This window comes from Silurus aristotelis (assembly GCF_946808225.1).
Source record: "Silurus aristotelis genome assembly, chromosome: 25".
NCBI classification, from domain to species: Eukaryota; Metazoa; Chordata; class Actinopteri; order Siluriformes; family Siluridae; genus Silurus; species Silurus aristotelis.
The window spans coordinates 5,515,664-5,540,160 of record NC_139598.1 but is presented as its reverse complement, the minus strand read 5'-3'; the positions used below and the strand labels follow the sequence as shown (position 1 = coordinate 5,540,160).

The 24,497-nt window shown below is 37.4% G+C and overlaps 1 protein-coding gene across 6 annotated transcripts in view; it reads right to left on the bottom strand.

Annotated features, from left to right (window-relative positions):
- ncoa2 (nuclear receptor coactivator 2) overlaps nt 1-24,497 on the bottom strand; it is a 68,472-nt gene that overhangs the window by 22,684 nt on the left and 21,291 nt on the right. For all 6 annotated transcript variants that reach the window (XM_083530257.1, XM_083530256.1, XM_083530252.1 and 3 more), the window contains 4 exons: nt 12,621-12,727; nt 11,212-11,384; nt 7,592-7,695; nt 1,390-1,567 (listed from right to left, as the gene is read on the bottom strand). In XM_083530257.1, the coding sequence (XP_083386383.1) occupies nt 1,390-1,567; nt 7,592-7,695; nt 11,212-11,384; nt 12,621-12,709 (544 nt within the window). In that variant the 5' untranslated portion in view covers nt 12,710-12,727. The remainder of the gene's footprint in view (nt 1-1,389; nt 1,568-7,591; nt 7,696-11,211; nt 11,385-12,620; nt 12,728-24,497) is intronic.

The following is a 24,497-nucleotide window of genomic DNA, read 5'->3' as shown; positions in this document are numbered from 1 at the left end:
CAGTTTTAACAAATATACTAACTATACTATAGGTTCCTATACTGTAATCTACAATACTGTTGGTTCAGAACGTAGGGCTCTAATGTATAAGTTTATAATCTTAATATACTATATGTTCCTATACTATAACCAACAATATTGATGCTTCAGAATATAGGTCTCTATAGTATAAAAAAATACACTATACATATACATTCCTATACTAAATCCTACAATAGTTTTGTTTCAGTTCGTAGGGCTCTAATGTATAAGCAAATACACTCCTATACTATACCCTACAATACTTGTGGGTCAGGACAAAAGTCTCTATAGTATAAGCTATTATAGTTACTATACTATTAAGTTACTATACTATTCTGTAATGTCCAATAAATGGCTATATAATATAAATAGAATTTACCAAAATTACTGCTTCTATAAGGTAATATACCTACCATACAATAAGCTACTATACTTAATGCAGGTTATAATAATATACGCTGTTATATGCTAAAATACTTACTAAAGTACCAGAACCCACTATACTTACTGTACATATGTGTACTATGATCAACTACATTACATATCAATATACTCTATACTCTAAATCTGATTTTGTATTGTATTGTAAGGGTATTTTCAACACTATAAAACAACCTTAGAACACACAGCTACAAGCTAACATACCTAGTTTACTATACTATATATATATATATGTTACTACAAGTTACTTAATGCATACTATAATAGTAGAAGCTGCTATATTATAAACTAATGTGCTAACTATAAGTAACTACTTTACAATAATAAAAACTTATTGAACCCACTACCTATTTTGTTTATACTTTGCTAAACTTTATTAAATATTAATATACAAACTATACTTTAAACCGGATGTACACTGTTTGGACAAAATAACTGGTTCCAGATATAGTTCTTCCCCAAACTTTTACCAAAATGTTGGAGGTACACAATTATATATGATAAAGATGAAGTAATGGCAGAGGGTAATGAACCCATAAAGATATGGTCTACATGGGTTGGAGTGGAAGATATTGAGTGGCCTGCTATAGAGCTCAGACCTTAAACCTGCTGTGTACCTTTGGGATCAACTCTGTCTGCAGGCCTCATTACTCTTCATCAGTGCCTGACTTTACTAATGCCCTTGTTGCTGAATGAGCACAAATACAATACTACAATACAATAGAATTTACAATACTTATTGTATAACACTACATATCACTTACTATATAATATATATAATCCACCGCATATATAAAACCTAAGCTCTTAGATAACAGAATCAGTTCATTCTTAAGGCTCGGCTTATTATAAGTCAGCTGAGTACGAGAACTGATTACCATTATTAAAAAAAAAAAAAAGGAGAAGAGCATGAAGCTGTTTGTTTACCGAGCGATTTAGGCAGCAGGTTCTTAATAAACTCGGCATGGTCTCCGACGTGTAAAACGCTGTAAACACTTGTGTTCATAAGCTCCTCCTGATTGTAGCTCAGGTACTGGGAAACGTTTTCTGACACAAACACAATGTTCCCCTCCATGTTCACCACAAAGAAGAAGCCATCCAAAGCCTAGAACAGAAAAAAAAGTTAATTTAATTATAAATGATGTTAGATAAAACATGAACTACGATACGCATAAGTGCACAATCATGTGCGAGTTTATCAGCAGGAAGCAGGTAGCACAACAGTTTAGTTTTTGGACAAATAGGCGAAGAAATGTTTGAATAAGACTCTGAGAAATCAAATGTGTTCGGTTTAAAATAGTGTGATTCTGATGTGCAGGTATGCAACAGTTATGTCATGATCTTTGTCCAGTAATTGACTGTATTCTCCGGACTATAAGCCGCTACTTTTTCCCCATGCTTCGAACCCCGCGGTTTAAACAACGAAGCGGCTAATTGATGGATTTTTCCTGGGATTTTCCCGGTTTCACAAACTTCAAGCCAAAAATCTGAGCCCCAAAACATTAGACCAATGAAATTGCCGAACGGGTTTAAGGTGAACCAATGAAACTCTTTATATTAAATGGGGTGCGCTCCCACTGATTTGGGCCGCACCACATCATAAATATGGATGATGTTCCTCTGACGTTTGACCTGCCGCTCACTCGGACTGTCTACAGGAAATGCGAATCATTTGTCACGCTGAAAACAACCGGGCATGAAAAAACACACTTCACCTGTGTTCTGAGCTGCACGGCATCGGGAGAAAAGATTCACCGATGGTGATTTTTAAACGCACGACGATGCCAAAAGAAAAACTCCTGAGAGAAATTGTTGTAAAAGGAAAAAGGAAGACAGTGAACAATGAATTTCTTGGTAGGCTGCTGTTTAGATACAAGCCGTGTAACAGACACTGTCTTTCATTAAAGCCTGTGTAAAGTTCTTTAGTTTTAGTGTAGACACCTGCGGCTTATAGACAGGCAGCGTATTTATGTTCAAAATAAAAATCTTTGTCAAATTCAGTGGGTGCGGCTTATATTTGGGTGCGCTTAATAGTCCGGGAATTACGGTACACTAAATGGAAAAATGTACTGAAGACCCCTGACTTTTTCATCTATATGTGGTTCTTTCTTAAACAGCTCCCACAAAGTTGATTGCACACAATTGTATATGATGTCTTTAAGTGCAGTAGCATTACATTTTCCCTTCACTTGAGCTAAGAGTTGAATGAATCTTCACAAATCTTCACAAGCGCACTCCAAAATCTAGTGGAATAACCTGGCAGACGAGTGGAAGTTATTATAACAGCAAATCAGGATGAGATGTTCAAAAAGCTTATACGAATCTTATGGTCAGTATAGAGTCTGTCACCATGTGGGAAATTTAACTTTAATGCTTGTTTCTCTGTAAAACACCTTGTTTTATAAAGAGCAAGTTTTATTTATTGATCTTTGTTCACCTGTAATCACTCTAACGATGCTATTATCTGAGGACTACGTGCTACAGTTTCTGTCTTAATTTTTTTTCTTTCTTTATTTTTGCAATCCGGTCACAGCCATGACTGTATTTACACATCATCCTAAATTCTCCTGTAAAACAATAATCTCAGCCCAGAGTTTCTTATTGGCTAAATGCAGCCAGGAGAATAAGAGTCAATTTTAGGTTCATGTTTATAAAGACAACAACAAGCTCTGTAAGAGCTAACATTTGCAAAAGGAATTAAAAATAAATAATTATTATATATATATATATATATATATATATATATATATATATATATATATATATATATATATATATATATATATATATCCCAAACTTGCTTCCTTAAAAGTGATGTTTAAATAACATTAATGAAAAAGGTATAGTAGCTCTGTGTGTGTGTGGGAGAGAGAGAAAGAGAGAGAGATGAGAGAGAGAAAGAGAGCGAGAGAGAGAGAGAGAGAGAGAGAGAGAGAGAGAGAGAGAGAGAGAGAGAGAAAGAGAACGAAAACAACAGACAGAGCCTTAAGACCTGCAGCAGCTGCTCGCCCTCATTCTCGATGCAGATTACAGGCTGCAGTTTTATCACTACGTGTCCTGCGCATGTTTTGAAAAGTAGCACTTGCCGTGTCTGACAAGGGCGAGTCGGAGAAGTGTTAATTGGAGAAGCGCACCATCGGTGAACATATGTGCTCCCTTCATCGCCATTGATCTGATATAAACACGGCTTATTGTAAATCCCTAATCTCTCATTTCTTCATCTCGCATAGGCTACAGGTTTCAGGTTGTATTTAACATCCATTAAAACCTTTATAAAGCTGCATGAATAATACCTAAAGAAGAAAAAAAGTATAACAAGACAAGAATATAACATGGACTAAAGACCAAGCATTAAAATGTAAAAATTTTGCTAGCAGATGGACTTTTTAACCAGCCGGTGTATCTTCTGTTCCATTTACGGCCGAGTCTACGGCATTTCCACAGCATGCCTCTCCTTTTATAAGAACCTTCAGACACCCGGTAGTCTATGACTATTAAATTAAGAATCCTGATGGAAACCTCAAAGCTCTTGTCCACTCTTGGGAATCCTTCTGATGTGTATGTGTGTGTGTGTGTATAAGTGTATATAAGATATGAAAGAAATGTGACACCAATAGCATCATATTTTTGCTTCAGATTTACATTTAATAGCCACTTTCCTAATAAATGTTTGTAATATCACATTGTTTCAATTTTAAATATTAAGTTAAAAACTAAAGGCAAGACAGCAAGAGAAATAGATAGAGACAGAAATAGAGTGAGAAAGATAGGGAGTGAGAGAAAGAAAGTGATAGAGACATGGCCTCTGCTGGTCATAATAAGAACATAGTGCAGTGTAAACACGCGCTCGCGCGCACGCAGCGCTGACTCGCCTCCACCTCGATCAATTTACACAACAGCGTGTTCATAAATACGCTGATAGATGAACGTTGAGTGAGCAGGCCACTCGGCTCCGTCCCAATTCGCCACCCCATGGTGCTTACATAACAGCCTCTAATACAGAGGGGAGAATGGTTGAGCTGCCAGGCTGAGTGGCTTTGACGCACATAATTATCAAAACAGAGAAACCACACAAAGCACGCAGGCACACACGTGCTCACGTACGGACAAGCACAGACACACGTGAACATCGTGGCACCAGGCCGGCTGGATAGCAGCTAAACCCATCAATCGAATGAAATTCAATCAACTCAGTCATGTTAGTTGACTTCTCTGGCAATAGTCAATAGATTGTCAATAATTAATATTGATACTAAACAATTCCTTTAAACAAACTAGAAAATTCAAATATTCGATCTTGCCTGATTTGAATACCAATCTCACAGACGAATCTTCACAGAGGTGTTATGAAATGAAGATCACGTCGTTTTGGTTATATAGGGTTGCTCAATGTCTGATTTCACATAGACGTTTTCTCACAAGTTAATATACTGCCTATTATGATAATGCTGTAGATAATAATGTGAAAAGAAAGAGGCTATTAAAAATATTTATAATGTGCGTGTTAAATCCAACCCATTCGTGACAGAATAAAGTTTCAATTTCCATGATCCGTGAGAGACACAGGAGCATCTGAGTGGCAGGGATTAAAATATTTACGAATGTCTGGGGATATTCTGTAAAAGTATATTCCGTTGTAATTTTATTCTGTAAATTAATTTTTGATCATTCTTTGGTGCATCGATCTTGCGCTGTACTTAGAGCACGCTCACGCAGGCAGTTCAGCCGATTTCATTGGATTTGCAGACTTGTGAAATGCAAATCCTGTCTGCGGTGTGGCCTTTCTGCAGTTATTTGTTTTAAACTTTTTAGGTTTATTGATCTGAAATGTTTCCGTACATTTACCTCTATATCTTTGTGTGATTTTCTGTACATCTAGTATAGATATATAGTCGACTATAGGCAAAACTTGACCCTTCTGATTTGACACCGCTAAAATAAACTAAACGAGGTTTTTGCTGTCAATCTTGTTATTAATTCTAATACACTTGCTTTCAGGTTTTGCAAACCGAGGGAAGGTGCATCCTCTGAGACATAAAGTCAGCCATAACATCTTGCTGCCCGAGAAATGTCACAATACCACAAAACACTCTAAAAGTGCTACACGCATGCTTCCAAATACATGATTGGCTAGTGTCTCTTTAATTGAGAGGTAAGAGTCGTATCATTCCTCCCACCCAGAGAACAATGTCAGTCAAACACTTAGACTTTAAGCTATGGATGTCTGTGACACATGCAACGTTTTAACAATAGGGCACACACTCTGTAGTGCCACTCAAGCTGAAACAAGGTTAATTTATTAAACTCACATGAATCGTAATTTTTAAATGAACTCAACGGAAGCAAATTAACTGATTACGGAATTCATATTAAAATAAGTGAATAAAATGAACCCAATCAAACGTCATTTAAATAGAGACAACAAAATCAACCTTACTGAAAGATTGGGAAATTTTATAATATACTGGACACTACCAATACCCGGGCACATCCGAAAACACGGCAGCACTACGGTGTTCCTGTGGTGGTTCGCTCAAGAATGAGATACTTTGTGGGGTTTTTTTGTCACTTTTTAAGATTCAGTTTTAATTCAAAACATTTTCAGGCTACATCATAGTACAGCAAAGAAAACACACAGGGTATTTTTAGCATCTGCTGTGTGTATACATCGATGCTGGACCTCTGGATTTATAAATAATCTCTGATAAGCCATGTGGCACAGTTCAGCATTCAGCTCATCCTGTTTGCTTTAAAATTCTACATGCATTCATCATTACAATCATAGAGTGATATGAATAGTTACACTCCTCCACATCCCTCTTTAATAATCAGTTAATGTATCTTCAACCAAATTGTATTTTTAAAAGTTGTGAACCGGAAGCTACACAAGCTAAAATGTTTTAAAACATTTATATTTAAACGCTTCAGATCCCGCTTACTTTTAACTATTTTAAAGTAAACATAAAATGACACGTAAAATATTTGCACAATTTTGTCGTAATGCTATCGTCATCGTAAGATAATAAATATAACTAAATAAACACTGACGGAAAAAAAAATTTAATCAATAAACTTTTGTTTTACTGATGAACTAAGTCTGAAATCAAACACCAAAATCCACCATTGTGCACATATCCGGCAATTAAAACCGTCCGTGTGGAAACATAGCGAAAGGTCAGTTGGGTGTCCTGATGATTTAGATAATTTAAAACACTATAATTACTTTAAAACACTTAAAATGTATTTTCACAAGCTGCCCAGTCATCTGAAATGTAAACAGGCTTGTCTGTTTGAGCAACTGGTTCAGTGCAAATAAAGAGAGGTAATGGGAACCTGTGATTTAAAAAAAAAAAAAATTCATAGACATGAACAAGTTCTTTAAATACATGACACATCCAGCAATTAAAACTGTCCGTGTGGAAACACAGCGAAAGTTCCATTTGGTGTCCTGATGATTTATGTAATTTAAAACACCCTAATTACTTTAAAACATTTACAACTATATATTTATATTTCCACTTGATTGCTCAAGTGATGATGATACAAATGACAATGTTACTTCTCTTTTTTTTTGGACTTATAATTCCAAGAAAGTGGCAAAATAGGGCTATAAGGCTGACCATTACAAATCACTGGTAACAAGTCTCCATTTGCGTTCTCACTACAAAAAGATTAAAACAAGTACATTAATATAGACCTGTGATTTGCTTTTTCAATGTTGTAGTCAAAAGAAATCCAGCAATACCTTGTGACTAATCAGCTTTGGGTATTAAGTAGTGAAGTGGTATGATAAAACATAACTGAATACAATACCATTACTTAGTTAGGCTGTTTTGGATAAAGAGTTTTTTTATTCTGACTTTGATGCATGAAATTAAATCTTTTCATTTGTAAAAATTTTATAATGTTTTTATTAATGCTTTAGCTGTGAGACAGAGGCACAGGCAAAGACTGAATGGAGAGCCGGCCCTTCTCTTGTCCGTGTATAACCTCAAGTTATACACGGACACGTGTGTGTGTGTGTGTGTGTGTGTGTGTGTGTGTGTGTGTGTGTGTGTGTGTGTGTGTGTGTGTGTGTGTGTGAGTGTGAAACAGGGTCATTCTAACCCACATGCGGGAACAGACCCACCTCCAGCATCATTGGTCCGAGGGCATCTTTGTCAATAACACTTTGGCCTGTGGACGAGACATCGGCCTTCTGCACCTCGTCCTCACTGCACACGGCAGCTTTCTCTGAGAAACACACACACACATTTACAAGTCAAATCAACCTTATTAATCAAAATAAAGCAATAAAATTAGGATTTAGTGTTAATAAATAAGATAAAAATATTAAGTCTAAAGCAGGACTACAACTATATATATATATATATATATATATATATATATATATATATATATATATATATATATATATATATATATATATATATATATAAATATTAGGGATCAGAGTGGGCACTGATAAAGCTACTGATTAACATCATATTTTAAAATCTTTTTTGAAGACATGTAAATAAAAAAATGTTCTTCACATAATGCTAAATGAAAAAAGCTTTTTAACACTAATCCATAATAACACTCTAAAACACTTTTATTTTTCATTAATGGAATGAAGGCAAAATTGAATGAACTAGTTCTGTTAGCTGACTAGCTAATGTTTATACAGTATATACAAATGGCTAGATAAACTTGTCATGCTATTTTTTTTTTACCCATTGTTGGAATACAATATGCACATAAAATAGCACCAAAATGTTTGTAACTGTTAATAAGAAAAAACATTTATTTTTATTCACAGTATAAAAATAAGGGCTAATTGGCCTCCCAGTGCAGTAAAAACAATGCTATGCTAGGCCATGACACCTCAAGATCTATAGAAACAATTATGTGAAACACAATTTAAATGGAACTGGAGAGATTCTAGAGGGTCTTGTGGCTGTACTGCAAAATTGAACCTTGCAGAATCATTAGCTAAGCTACAGAGGCTATTTTCTGCATATTAACCTTGTCTAAACTGTTTAATCATTTCAACACGTTAATGTTTATTTCATTACGGAATCAACTTTGAAAGTCATTCAGGCAGATTTTTTCAAAGCAATTGAAGCACAGTTCTAGTTAATAAGGTGTTTGACTAGCCAGTTAGCGTTTGCATCGTTTTGAAACTAGCATGTGACAAACAGCACGAAGGTGTTAAAAGGTTAGAAATCACAGTGTACCAGGCCTCAGATGAGAAAAATATTTAAAATGATTTTTCATAATTAAAAACACATTTTGTAACAAGCATATGAAGTGTGAAGCAAACTAGCAATTCTGCATCAGAAACCTATTATAGCAATTTCATTTATTATCTATAATAAACAAGGAAAGAAATTTGAATAGTAAAAAAGATTGTATCTTAGAAAAGTGCAATGTGAAATTTGTTTTACTAATTTTACTACACTCATATATATCCGGGGTCATCGTTTTGCTCAAATTTCAGACATCAAATAATACGGACAAATGCCAGCTTTAACATTTTTCTGTCTGCCACCCACCTAAGCCTTGAATATGGCTGAATGAACAGATCAGGGAGTCACAATTTTCTTGTGATGACTGTGTGACCTATTTTGAGTTAATATGTTATAAATGTAAGATGGTTTAAGGTCTTAAGAAAGCCACAATAGCCACGTTTTAATGTACACTTTTTTGTCATTCCGAATAAAATCATTCCGATTAAATGTTTCAGTGGACTGTTTACATTAAACGTTATTTGATTCAATGACTTTGTGACACACGCACATTAGCCTATGTCCTGTTGTGTCAACATCGAGTTCCATTATTACTTATGTGCGCTATTTTTATGTACATTTTAGCTCTTAATCAAGCAACAGCGTGCATTTGTAGGCTTACTACTGCTGGAAAGTATGAGGGAAATATGGGTGCAGGAAGCTGAGCTTTTTGGTGGCTGTGCATCTTTAAGGAGCATCACAACACTACCCTCCCTCCTCCGAAAAGCAGAAGCAAGTGGGTGAAGTTCCGTAGTGAGGACTGGTGGGAACAGGATGTATTGCTGGAATTTAGTAACCTGGAATGGAAACGAAACTTCCGCATGAGTCGCTGGACATTTACACGTTTGTGTGGACTTGTAGAGGGATTTATGACCCTAGAAGAACAGACCGCCTGAAATCCAATTCCCCTAATTATACGTGTCGCTTTTTTTTTGTTGTTTGAAAAAAACAAATACTGTACTATGGCTTATGGCTATAATGTTACTATTATCATTATTGTCACAAGATTCTTGCTTAATCAACTCAGTTTATGTGAAAATACTCTACTGTTACTCTTAACACAAATCTATTAATAGAATGAGTTTAATGGGTCAAACATTTATCAATAAATTGATCTCTATTAAAATTGTCATGAGCCAAAACCATTCAACTTCTTCAAAAAAATTGATCAAATGAGGCCATGGGTGTTGTGGCAAGTTCGAGTCAGGAGTTTCTTCCATCATTTATTACTCTCAAAATGCTCGCTGTTGAACTGAAGCTAAATGCTCATGCTAAATAGATACCATTAAGTGGCAATCAAAACAAATTCAAAACAGAGCATGCTTGTAGGATCTACTCTGATTGGTGGATTGCTGTGTTTCACCAGTTAGGTTTTTATCCACTCATAAATTAAAAGGAACGACTGATTTTGTCAAATGTAGTTGAGTAAAAATATTTAACTTTGAAATGCAAGAAAGTTCAAGTAAAAGTTTCCCTAAATGGAAATTCTTTAGAAAATTACAGATACACGGAAAAGCTACTTAAGTAGTCACGAATTACGAATTTACATTTACTGTCCACCGCTGCTGTATATATTGTATCTAATGCTCATCTGAGGGAGTCGGATGTAGCAGGAATGTGCTGTCCAGACCCTGATTAGAAGATTAACTGTGCTAGGATGATGCATAGCCATACGGCAGAGCTGTCTCTGTGTGTGTGTGTGTGTGTGTGTGTGTGTGTGTGCGTGTGTGTATAGCAGCTGCACTAGTGTCTGTGCGCTGAGTCTCTCCTCCACTATTTCACTCCCACCGGACCTCTGACGTTCGCTTCACTCTACGCCATGATGACGCCACCGGAAGTGGGCTGATCGTTCACAGGCCGTGTCCCAAACCACATGCGCATGCTTTCACACTACATCTAACACCCAAAATAGTATTGTTGGTCGTATATCTTGTCTAAGTATTTTGCTGGTAGCTAGGTTAAGTGTTTGGCAGACATTACATGGCTTCACAGGTTACCATGAGAACTGGCTGCTACCAGCGGTCACTTTCCGAACCAAACGCTACTCTATTCTAAATAGTATGTAAAATTAAAGAGAGAGGGAAGGAGTGAGGGAAGGAGGGAGGGAAGGAGAGACTGCAGCCACTGGCTTTGCATTACATTGCTCACTATTACATAACACAAGATCAGGGAGTTTGACACACCAGCGTGCGCGCACACACACACACACACACACACACACACACACACACACACACACTCACACACACTCACTCACTCTCAGTGAGTCAGGAACAACCCCCAGCATTGGAATGACTCATCTACACGTGCACACACACACACACACACACACACACACCTGATGCTTGCTTAACAAACAGACGCAAATACTCGAGCAGGTGGCAGTTACACAATACTGCATCATATCAACATTTGCCTAATTGTAACGTGCACGTTTGCCAGTGCTATAATGTACTACAGGTGTGCAACGTGCTCCTACCTTGCTCTTTAATTTGCCGAATCTGTTTCACAGTTTCTTTCAGGATTGCACATTTGTCGGGCTTGACGTTGAAGTTATCGATGTCGTTGATGTTGGCGAAAATCAGCTCGGCGAGCTCCTCGATGTATTTATTCTCCTGCTCGCGGTTTCGCTTCTCGGTGCTCCGCTTGGGGCTGGTGAGATGAAGACAAAAATCAATCAACAGGGTTTCTGCAGGTTTCACAAAGTCAAATGTAAAAAGAATTTAAGACCTCATTAAGACCATTAAGACCTAAATCACAGTATGGTTTAGAAACAGCGGCACTAAGTAAAAGACAGGAGTTAGAGCTGGAGGTAGCAGAGCTGAAGATGTTGAGATTTTTTGGGAGTGACGAGGATGGACAGGATAAGAAATGAGTTTAGAGGGACAGCGCATTTAAGGCATTTTGGGGACAATGTGAGAGAGGTCCGATTGAGATGGTTTGGACATGTGCAGAGGAGGAACATGGGGTATATCAGTAGGAGAATGCTGAGAATGGAGACACCAGTAAGGAGGAAAAGAGGAAGACCAAAAGAGGAGGTTTATGGATGTAGTGAGGGAAGACATGCAGGTAGTTGGGTTGAAAGAGGCAGATGTAGAGGACAGGGGGGTATGGAGACGGATGATCCTCTGTGGTGACCCCTAATGGGAGCAGCCAAAAGAAGAAGATCACGACATCAAAAAACACACACAAATACGTTGCAACTGGCCTTAAACAAGCCCTAGATTCATTTTTTTTTTAAACCAAGTATCACTAAACTTGCACTTCCCCATAAAAAAAAATAAAATCCTCTTTTTACGTGTGTGGTACCAGAAAGTTGTCTGGCTGTTGCGTGTTGATCTCATTTGTAGTCGTAATACAGCAAATTATATTTGGACTAACAGAAGAAAGAACTACAACACCATGGAAACAAATAAACAAAAACATTCTAATGTGCTGCAGGAGCATTTCAATAAGCATTGAGGTAGCATGTGTTACATAGACAGTAGAAAATTAAGAGCTTTTTAAAATGATTTCAGACCTAGAACAGTGAATTTAAAACCTTTTAAGGCCGAAAATTATTATTATTATTATTTTTTTTTTTACTTTTTAAAAACACAGCAGAAACCTTGAAAATCTGCGCAAATATTATACTAGTAATGTGTAATAGAAATAAAATAAAAAAACGAAAGCAATTAATATACATTTTTATTAAATTAACAGGCGATACCACAACTTTGGGATAGAAAGTCCAAACCCGTCCCACATTTTACGCTTTAAATAATGCTATAGAAATTCAGATGCATGTACCTGGAGAGAAAATGCATTCGTTTTATGCAAATAAGTGAACAAAGAAAGCAAAATTGATAACACCCACACACCCACCCACACACACACACACACGCTTACCTGGGACCGAGGAACTCTGATGAGCATTCTTTGCGTTTTTGAGACTCGACCCTAGCAGGGTCGGATGAGTTTTCCCCTATGCCGCTCATTTTAATACATATCAGCAACTGCAAAATAAACACACACACACACACACACACACACACACACACACACACACACACACACACACACACACGTACTGACGTCAGCATACAGATTAAAATGGCAAAATACAAATTCATATTAAAAAATTAATTTGCTGTATTTTTCTAGGGATGGGTGATATGTTAAATAAACAACTGCTTAATAAAATGCAAAAAAAAAAAAAAAAAAATTTTGTTTATATAAAAAACTTCATTTCATGAAACCATGAAATCACGCAAAAGATCGCTCAATGGATCCCAGCGCAGCACAGATCCCAGCTAATCGGTGCTAATTAAAGGTTCGGGGTCACATGGCTTCGTCACATGGTCGATGCTGGGAGGCAAAAGTGCTGAGAAAAAATGTGGGGCAAAGGCGAAGTCAATCAATTCGATTCTACAATAGGTCTGTTCTCTAGAGGCACACACACAAAGGCAATGTGACAGAAAGGACAGGAAAAAAAGCGATTTGGAGAACGGTAGAGGAGGAAATTCCAGACTAAACACCTACATGGAGCCAAATCACAGTATAAGGATCAATCCACTGTTTCCACTCAAAGTGTGGGATTTTTGCACAAGGGCAAATCACTCGAGTCGAAATCTAGATTGTTATTTCCAGCTTGAGATGGTGCAATACGTGCCATGAAACCTCATGGCCAACATGCACTCTCCGTGCCAGCAGGGGGCGGTATTCATAGTCACATTTATATTCATGCAAATATGGAAAAATGAATAAAAATAGATGAGTTAGATATAAATTGAGAATCTTGATTTTTGAAGCCAGAAACTGTGCAAGAATGACACTTTTGCTCCCAGCAGCATTGTAAATGCCAACAGGAATATATAGATTTAGATGGCGTGCCATTTCGAAGCTTGGTCTTGAATGTTTTAAACTTTACACACAGCACATCAGGATTATAAAAAAAAAAAACTGGTTGGTTATCGCTCACCGGCGTCGTTATGTATGCACAGGAAATGACATGGGCATCCCTCACTGCATGGAACTGGGAAATGAGCCGTAATGAATTATTGAAGGTGAAATGCATTTTAATAGGCGCCGCAGATGGTAATGGACTAGAGAATAAGATGTGGCTGCATAGTGGGGCAGAAAACTAGTTAATGGGAGCTTCGGCAAGTAGGTCACTGAATAACATTGTATATAATAAAGCTGCTACACGAAGAAGGAAGTGAGCGACGCTGTAGTACGTTCGAGCGTGACGCCTGAAACCTCCTGCTACACGGCGTCACATTAGGAAATCGTCAATATTCTATGCTCTGAAACAGCCAGGAATATGACACGTGTATGGAAATGATACATATACATGCAGTCCAGACATATATTTCAGGCAGCCACAGCAGGTGGATATTCAATTGAATATTCATATTAGATTAATGTTGATAAGAAATACAGCAAGTTTCATTTATACAGAGACTTTCTCACTCTCAAGACTGTTCTGTATAGCCAAAGTAGTCTGTGTGTGTGTGTGTGTGTGTGTGTGTGTGTGTGTGTGTGTGTGTGTGTGTGTGTGTGAGGGAGAGAGAGAGAGAGAGAGAGAGAGAGAGAGAGAGAGAGAGAGAGAGAGAGAGAGAGAGAGAGAGGGGAAAAAAAATCAAGAAGGGAAAGTGGAAGGAAGAAAGGAATAAAATAAAGAAATAAAAAAAAATTGAAAAATTGAAAAAGAGGTTATATCAAATGAAAAAGGGAAAGCAAGTGAAAAAGAAAGGGAGAAAAAAGGTAAGAGAAATGGAAAAAAGGAAAAGGGAGGAAATGAAAGTAATGGGGAGAAAAGAGAAGAAAAGAGAATAAGTTAAAGTGGATGTATGGATGGATGGATGGAAGGAAGGAAGGAAGGAAGGAAGGAAGGAAGGAAGGAAGGAAGGAAGGAATTGGAAAGCATTGATAAATTGCTAGATGGATGGGTGAATGAATGTATAAATGAGATGGTAGTGTGAATAAATGATTTAATGAAGAAAAAGAAGGAGGTCAAATTAAATTAGGAATAAATTAATTAAAGGAAGGCAAAAAAGGCAAAAAGGGAAAGAAAGGAAAAGGAAATGAAAAAAGGAAATTAAAAGAAGATGCAAATAAAAAGGATAAGAGAAGGGAATTTGTATAAAAAAAGAAAAAAGAAAAAAGAAAGCAATGAGGGAAGGATGGAAGGAAGGAAAGAAAGAAGAAAAAAGCTTGGACAAATTGCTGGATGGATGAATGGATGGATGGATGGATGAGTGAAAGAAAGGAGGTAACATTACATAAAGAATGAAAAAAGTTAATTTAAAAGAAAACAAGACAAAAGGGAAAGGTAGGAATAGGGAAGGAAAAAGAAAAAAATAGAAAAAAAAAGGAAATCAAAAGCAGAAGCAAATAAAAAGGCAAAAGGGAGAGAATGGCTAAGAAAGGACAAGAGAAATAAAAGGAGGAGGAAAAGGAGATAAATGAAGAAAAAAGAAAGGCAGGAAGGAAGGCAGGAAGGAATGAAGGAAGAAAGGGAGGAGAAACAAAGAAATTCAAAAATCAAATTAAACAAGGAAATGTAGATAAAGAAATTAAGGAAGGAAGGAAGGAAGGAAGGAAGGAAGGAAGGAATGAAGGAAGAAAGGGAGGAGAAACAAAGAAATTCAAAAATCAAATTAAACAAGGAAATGTAGATAAAGAAATTAAGGAAGGAAAGAAGGAAGGAAGGAAGGAAGGAAGGAAGGAAGGAGAAAGAAATTCAAAATCAAATAAAAAATAAAAGGATGATGAAAAGAAGTTAATGAAAGGAAGGAAGGAAGGAAGGAAGGAAGTAGCGAATGAACTAAAACAGATGAAACAGCATTCACTCTTTGTGTTTCACTGCAAAAGATTCTTGTTTAAAAAAATTTTAAGGAATTGATAAAGTTCATGCACCACTCTGATGTGTAGAGTCTGTGCTTTAGGGGACTTCGGTCAACTCCAGAAGACGCCGTAAAGAAGCTTCGTCCTGCACTTCCATCAGCCAGCTGGCGTTTAAACAGATTAAAAAGTGCATTAAAGCGTCTATGAAACGGCACAAAGGCGGTGATCTGATTCTGCCCGAGACGTGTAAAGGGGTCCGACCTTCCCTCGCGAGAGACAACCGCATTTACCAAACGCCGTACCTCCGCACGTTACCAAATCAATCCTTAACAGATTTGGTGATTATTGATGTGGGACATATGCAATCCACGAGGCTCCAGGATCTCCGGGATGAGTCATTCATTCTAAATAGATAAATTACAATCTGAGAATGTACGAACCTTCTTGTGTCTCTACCTATTTATACACACACACACACACACACACACACACACACACACACACACACACACACACACACACACACACACACACACACACATATTAGCATACAGGTGTTGATAAAGCAACATTTTTCATTGGCTATTTCTTCCTTTGAGCCATGCTTTATCTGCAGTGTGTGAGCTAAGTAGGTGGAGACACACACACACACACACACACACACACACACACACACACACACACACACACACACACACAAGGCTGCATGGTGCCAAAGCATGAGGCTGGCACGCTGTTAGGGCCTGGCGCGCTCACAAACACACACACACACACACACACACACACACACACACACACACACACACACACACACACACACATTACGTAAGGCGAGTGCTGCTATTGGATCCCTGCTGGATTGCAGTGGCCTACTTTACCCGAACGACAGAGAGAGAAATCAAATCACTGCAACGAGAGCACAGTTACTTTAGAACACAGACACACCAGTTAAAACGTAACACACGCCATGAGAAGCTGCTTCCTTCCTGACAAAAGCTGTACACACTTTTACAATTCACATACACTTCCGATCTACTTGAAAAGAAAAAAAAAAGAAAAAAGAAATACACAGTATGTTATTGAGGAAGGCTTGAAAATAGTGTCTCAGCCCGGTCCAGACTCAATGTGAGTGTATAACGACTGAGATATCACCATGACCGACAGCTCTATTGTGAATTGGTCATAGAAACCAGGAGGGCAGGTGATTAAAGGAAAGCAAACATTTCTGTCAAGAGCAACTCAAGCTCTGCGAACAGTCTCCACGACTTCAACCCTCATTTCCTGAATGACACCGAAATCAAAACAAGCCGACGCGTTTGAGCTTTTGACAGCTTTCACCCTCTGGACATGTTGCAAGAGCCAAATCATTTCACAACATGATGTTGCTGAACGCTGCATTCAGAAAAAAAACCAACAGTGTGTAAGGTGTTCAAATGAATTCAAATCAATTTAAAGTCCATAACACGTGAATTACGCCGTTTAAATCCTCGCCGAACCAGTAGACACTGGCGCACTGTGATGGGGGCGGAGATATCATGCAAAGAGGCCCCGCCCATTAGGGTCGAACCGTTTCAGGACAGGGTAAAGGTTATCAGTCAGAAGAGCGATATATTGACTTGCTAGGGCTCTCCTGAGTCGGGAAACGCACGTGTCATGAATGTATTTGCACGTGCACACTGGTGCAATGACAGGGAAATTCGTCTCTTCGCGAAACTCGCTGCCGCAACCAGCTTCATGCCTTTTTTGCACAACACGCTTACATTTCATACTTGCACAGCTGCACTTTATTGGAAAATAATCATTAAAAAAAAGCCACACTTCAGTTTCGGCCTCTGTAGAATGTGAATGTGAAATACTGCAAGAAATGTTTTTTTGATTTACATTTTTCTATTGTAAATTCTATTTTTAGTTTTCTATTTACTATAGAAAAATATAATATACATATATTTAACTTTATAAAAATAAAAATGATAGTTTCTTGGTTTTATTATTACTATTTTTTAGTTCTTTTTATTTTTATTTTTTGTATTTATAATTCTATTTTTATTTTACTGATATTATATTTTATTATACAGGTAATCCCCAACCTACGATGATGTGTTACGATGAAGACCCCATCGTAACTTGGCCTAGTCTACCCAGAAGTCTTAAAGAATGATCGGTATGGGTACTATACTGTAATGTGTTGAAAATGAAATAAATCACAGTACATAATTTAGCAAAACAGAGCAATATACTGTATATAAAAAAAACTATTGTTTTCCCACGAACCATAAATTCTGTTGTACACCACTCGCTAAACTCTGGAGCGCTCTGGGACGCTGCAGAATGAAAAATGGAGGAACGGGGGAAAAAACAGTGAAGGGCCGAGAAAACATTCAGGCCAAAGAAAACGACAGAAAGTTTTCAAAGTTTGGGATAATTTCAAACTAAAACAAAGAAAACACCATACATGGTTTACCTTTTTAAAGAGTCATTTAAAATAAATATTTATTTTTTTTATTGTTTTTATTTATATATTTGCATTTTGATGTAATTTGGCAATGAAATGCACTAAATGGTTTTAGTATTCGCAGATTGCAATTGAAAATCTTACTTAAAAGGAATATTATTTTCTCTTTTATATTTAGTATTGCTCTTTAATAAAGAAAAAGTACTTCTTATCTGATGGAATAATCGATCACTGAAACATTGGATAGCCGCAGCCCTAATTCACAGTAACGTAATGTTTAAACTTTACAGTGTACATGTATGTGGCAGCGGGTGTGTGCGTGAGCGCCGATTCGGGACGTCCCAATGAATCATACCGCGTATACGTTGCTTCTTCCTCTTCTTTCGGCTTCTCCCATTAACGGTCGCCACAGCGAATCATCCGTCTCCATACCCCCTTGTCCTCTACATCTGCCTCTTTCAAACCAACTACCTGCATGTCTTCCCTCACCACATCCATAAACCTCCTCCTTGGCCTTCCTCTTTTCCTCCTTCCTGGTGGCTCCATCCTCAGCATCCTCCTACCGATATACCCCATGTCCCTCCTCTGCACATGTCCAAACCAACTCAATCTCGCCTCCTTCACCTTGTCCACAAAACTTCCTACATGCGCTGTTCCTCTAATCAACTCGTTTCTAATCCTATCAATCCTCTTCACTCCCAATAAAAATCATCTTCAGCTCTGCTACCTCCAGCTCCACCTCCTGAAGATGTTGAGATTTTCAGGGGAATGACGAGAAAACTGTGCAAAATGTACAATATTTTAAATAGATTTGTCGTATCAATATCGTCATTGTAAGCTTGCAAGCATATATATACAGTACAGACCAAAAGTTTGGACACACCTTCTCATTCAAAGAGTTTTCTTTATTTTCATGACTATGAAAATTGTAGAGTCACACTGAAGGCATCAAGGGCTATTTGACCAAGAAGGAGAGTGATGGGGTGCTGCGCCAGATGACCTGGCCTCCACAGTCACCGGACCTGAACCCAATCGAGATGGTTTAGGGGTGAGCTGGACCGCAGAGTGAAGGCAAAAGGGCCAACAAGTGCCAAGCATCTCTCGGGGAACTCCTTCAAGACTGTTGGAAGACCATTTCAGGTGACTACCTCTTGAAACTCATCAAGAGAATGCCAAGAGTGTGCAAAGCAGTAATCAAAGCAAAAGGTGGCTACTTTGAAGAACCTAGAATATGACATTTTTCAGTTGTTTCACACTTTTTTGTTATGTATATAATTCCATATATAATTCCACATGTGTTCATTCATAGTTTTGATGCCTTCAGTGTGAATCTACAATTTTCATAGTCATGAAAATAAAGAAAACTCTTTGAATGAGAAGGTGTGTCTATACTTTTGGTCTGTAATATATATATATATATATAAAATGTAAAGGGCCCGGTTCTGGGAAGCATTTCACAGCATGTTGTACTTTGTATGGTTAGAAATGATATTTGAATCTGAACCTCAACCACCACTGCCACATTTCTAACAAAAATTATTCACAGATGCAGGCATGTTCAATAAATATTATGTTCTTATAACCAAAAATGAATACTTCCGCTATGATTATTACTGTTATTACTTACTCAAATGCCAAAGCAGCTGTATTATTATTATTATCACTATACTGCCACAGCAGCAGGTTTAGGAATAGCTGCAAGCCCTCTGCTCTCACTCATCTAACCTATGCACTAATGCTCTACTTGCACAAGAACTATTATCCTATTGCACTTTATTCTTGCATAACTCTTACAGTTTACAACTGCTAATAATCTGGCGGCTTTTCTCAACTGTCAATACTTTTAGTTAGCTTGTGAGATTTATTTTTATTGTCTCCGTACATGGACGGTGCACGACGACATTAAAGTTAAAGCTCAATCTTTATCTCCACCTTTATTAAACCGCAACGGGAATGATCTCATATAATATTAATGCACAGCAATTATTTTCCGGCAAATGCACAGCCCTTCAGTTACGAAAAGAAACTTGTTGGACTTGTTATACTGTATAGTCACTAGACATCAGGCAAAAATAAGGAATGTTTATTGTTCCGCCACCTGCTGGTTTCGTTTTATTCATCAAAGCTGTTTTATTTTTATTGGTTTACTTCAAAATTGATTTTCTACAAGGCCGCCCGCTCGCGATTTAATAGATTTCTTCCCCCGACTCCTACCGGTTAGCACATAGTCTATAAAATACTTCACAACATCTCTTCTATGCTGAGAGCACCAGTACTGATGCTAAATTATTTGCCGTAACCAGTCATAAAAAGTAAGAAGTAGGTGTCATACCTCGACTGCACTTAGCAAGCCGTATACGTATAAGCTGATAAAACGATGACACATGGCATCAAAGGGCTCTGAAGAGTCGCTGAACATTAACAGTCACAAGAGTATTATGACATCATGAGACAGTTATGCCCCGGTTATGTCAGTGTTATGGCACAGGGACCGTGTTAAACCCACAAAATACCCACAATAAACGTTCGGCTACTAGATTGCGTTCAGAATCGCCCCGAGTTTAGCTTGCTGAGTCGGCAATTTTCTAAACCATCTCAACTTTAGAGGCTCCGCCCCTCAAACTAGTGAATGTGAACAAGGTAGGGCTGTTCAAATTCCTAGAACACAACAGAAGTATGTAATTGGGGACACCGATGTCGGTGCATTTTCCGTTCGCAATCGAACCAAAAATGTTACATAGCATGCAAAATTTTTAACTTTTATGAACCCATGAACTTATACATCATTCCTGCTATTTTTATTCCATTTAATGAGATGAACATAGAGCAGGCTTTTTATAAAAAAATTTTATCAATCAAATCATAAAATATGCATCGAGTACAGAACATTCATACAGAACATAATATTCTGGCATCTTGGAATTGTGATGAAATCACATGACGAATCATTCGTGTTTAAAAAAAAAAAAAACGTCTCTTTCGCTTATCCGCTTTCCAGCACCGAAATACAACTTTCAGATTCATCCGCTTTAGACGGATATGTGCTTGGTGGTGAGAAAACGCTGTTTCGGTGTAGACAGAAAATCGACAATCGTAGGACCAGATGTATTCAAATCATTTATCAGTGTCAGTATAGAAGAGGTTTTGAATTGACTCAGAAAAGAATTACCACCTCTTTCCTAGTTAAGATGAAATTCTAACTTATAAAACAAAACAAAACAAAAAACAAGCAAATTGATTAATAACTATTATATGTTTCATTATATAGATATAGACAACCGTATTCATCTTGGCCTTTTGCTTTGTCTCTGATTTGCTTTTCCTGACAAACTTTCACTTCCCTTTCCTACATCAAATGAGCTGTACATTTCCTGCCAGCTTGTTCAGTGCAGCTGCAGAAGGCTGGAAAATTACACACCACGCTGCAGATTTCATACCCGGCCGGCGCGGCTATGAGCGGGAGTTTAAACTCCTACCAAAATATCAGTGCTACAGCACAGCGTGAAGTTAATTAACCCACAGAGCTCAAAGTTTATAAAAGAGGGAAACTGCAACAGAGAAACATTTGACGATGTAAATTGCTGGGGGGGGGGGGGGGGGGTTTCCGAACATTCGGTCACTCTGGAGTGAGAAATCTACCCTAAATGCATGTGCTCCCTGGGTGGGCGGGATCAATGCTTTATCTTCCTTGTCAATCACAGTGACACTATCCAATCATGGGTGTCTGTATATTGAACTGGGTTGATAGCGCTCTGCACTGAGTGATGCCTGGGATGCAGCATGAGCAAAGAAAACAAACACGGTGAGCCAATTTGATCCTATTTTGGTTTTTGGTTGGGCTAGCTACAGAATATACACCAGGGGTCCCCTAATTTTTTCTGTAAGGGCCACAAAATTTGTCCTTTCTTAAATGGAGATTTTTTTAATGATTTTATATTGTATTTATTTTGCCTCCTAATGTTAATTTATTATTTTCCTATGCAGTTTTCAGGCAAATCAGCATTACTTTTCAAGAGATATATAGCCTATTAAAAGAGCATTATTACTATCATACTGACATTTTTTCATATACATTGTATATGCATATGGTTGGTGGATGGATCTAACAAATATTTAGGCAATGTCCAGTGTACAATGTAGGCAATGTACAGTTTTTCCACATTTTATGTTACAGCCTTATTCTAAAATGGATTAAATTAATTATTTTCCTCAAGATTCTACAAACAATACCCCATAATGACATGTGAAAGAGGTGTGTTTGAAATCAGGATACTGAATCAAAACCAAACATAACACTACATGTAAAATAGTACTGAATATTATTACAAAAATACTAAATGAAAAAAGTACTGAATTAAAGAAATGTGCTAAAGGAAATAAATACGAATATATTCATTAATAAATATAATTATAAGTGAAAAAAAGTGTAAAAACTAAGAGCACGAGGCATCAGTGAAATGCCCCTAGAGGCCACTCTCATAATGACAGCGGACTGGAAGCAGGAAAAACTATTGGTAGCATTTTTGCAGATAGCCAATAGTTCCAGCAATCAACTATCAGTGCCTCAACCTCTTTCTAATATTTTATTTTAAAAGATATGACATGCGTATGACATGAAACATGATATATTTAAACCTACAATTAAAAAAGCTCTATAGACCTCAAACATATCAAACACTATTGGGATGAATGTAAACGCTGCACACTTGCATTTAATGCATACCGAATAATATGATCAAAAACACATACTAAATCGACCCAATCTGGCTAAATTGTGTAGACGAACAGAGATGCTCTAAAGAAAGAAAGAAGGTCGGATGGCAGGGGTGCCTCTCATTTCTTTAACGTCATTTCCTTTTTCCTCGTTTCTAAGCTTCTCTCTCTTCAAGCAAGCAAGAAAAGAAAACCAGGACAGGAGGAATCAAGGACAAACGTATTTTGGAAAACACTGTACACCACACACATATTAACTATTCATCCTAAACAGGTTTTTACATCTGACTAAATATTTCAATGGAGTTATGTTAGTTCCCAATATGAATTCAAGCATAATTAAAATGGAGTATTATTAACTGTCAATTTCAAACAGGTATCATTTGTGAATTCTGGGGGAAGGGAAAGAAAGATAGCAAGAAAACCAGAGAGATGGACTGAAAAAAAAAGATGAAAAAGAAAAAGAGACCAACTAACTGATAGTGAGAATGAAAGACAGGCAAAATAACACATGACAATCAGATTAAAAGAAAACAGGCAGACAGCAAATTAAAGACAGGCAGAAAGAAAGACAAATAAGAGGCAGACTGGAAGAGATCTAGGTGAGAAAGACAGACAGAAAATGGACAGAAACATTAAAAAAATAAAATTGTAGGAAAGAAAAAAAAGAACCTATTCTTTTGATGACTTTATGAGCTTGACTAAAGGAGGCAGAAAAAAGTCTCTCTCTCTCTCTCTCTCTCTCTCTCTCTCTCTCTCTCTCTCTCTCTCTCTCTCTTACACACACACACACACACACACACACACACACACACACACACACACACACACACACACACACACACACACACACACACACACACACACAAATAAACGAGAAATAGCAAAAAGGAGGAGGATCAGGAATATGAAGGGGAGTGGCTGAGAGAAGCTCCTCTCATCTGAAATGGGAGAGCAGATTAGAGAAGAGAGGGAGGGAAGGAACAGGGGAAGAAGGCATTGATGAAAGATGGAAGAAGGATGATCAGCAATAGAGGCATTTATATTTAACCAAAGCATCCAAACATAAATACAGACAACAACAAAAAAATTAATTAATAAATAATAATAAATAATTAAATTGGAATGAGAAACCAGCAGCACAGGGTAGTTTGTGATGACATTTTTTTTCTCTCAAAATTGTATTTCTGACTGAAAATCAGGGCTCTTGATCAATCATGTGTACGAATAGTTTTTTCGCATAAACTCTGTAAACACGCTTTGTATATAATAAATGTTTTGGTCTTTATCTGCGTACATTTACGCATACTACTGACCAACACAGAGAAGTGTAATCATGGCTAAACTGACTGGCAATAGATTTTCAACATGTAACCATGAAACTAAATTTATTTTTAAGATAAAACAAATAACCCATTTTTTATTTACTTTGAGTAACAGCCTGTCATTCAGCGTGAAGTGAATTTTCGGGGCATTTCTTGCAGTTTACATGTGTGGGGTTCATGCGCGTGTGCCAATTTCCGACAAATTCCGACTAATACTTTGAGAAATGAAGCTACAGAATATTCCTTCTCTTTTTCCCAGCAATGCTTTGTGACAGTTGATTTTTGGGGACTAGCATCAGTAATTCAATAGCATATGCTATTATCTTGGCAATTTGATGACATTTGCAGCCTTCGAGGCCTGTCTCAATCTGTTGACATACATGTATCTGCACAGCTCTGAATCTCTGCTTTATGAGACAGTGACTTACTAAATAGCGAGTCACCAAG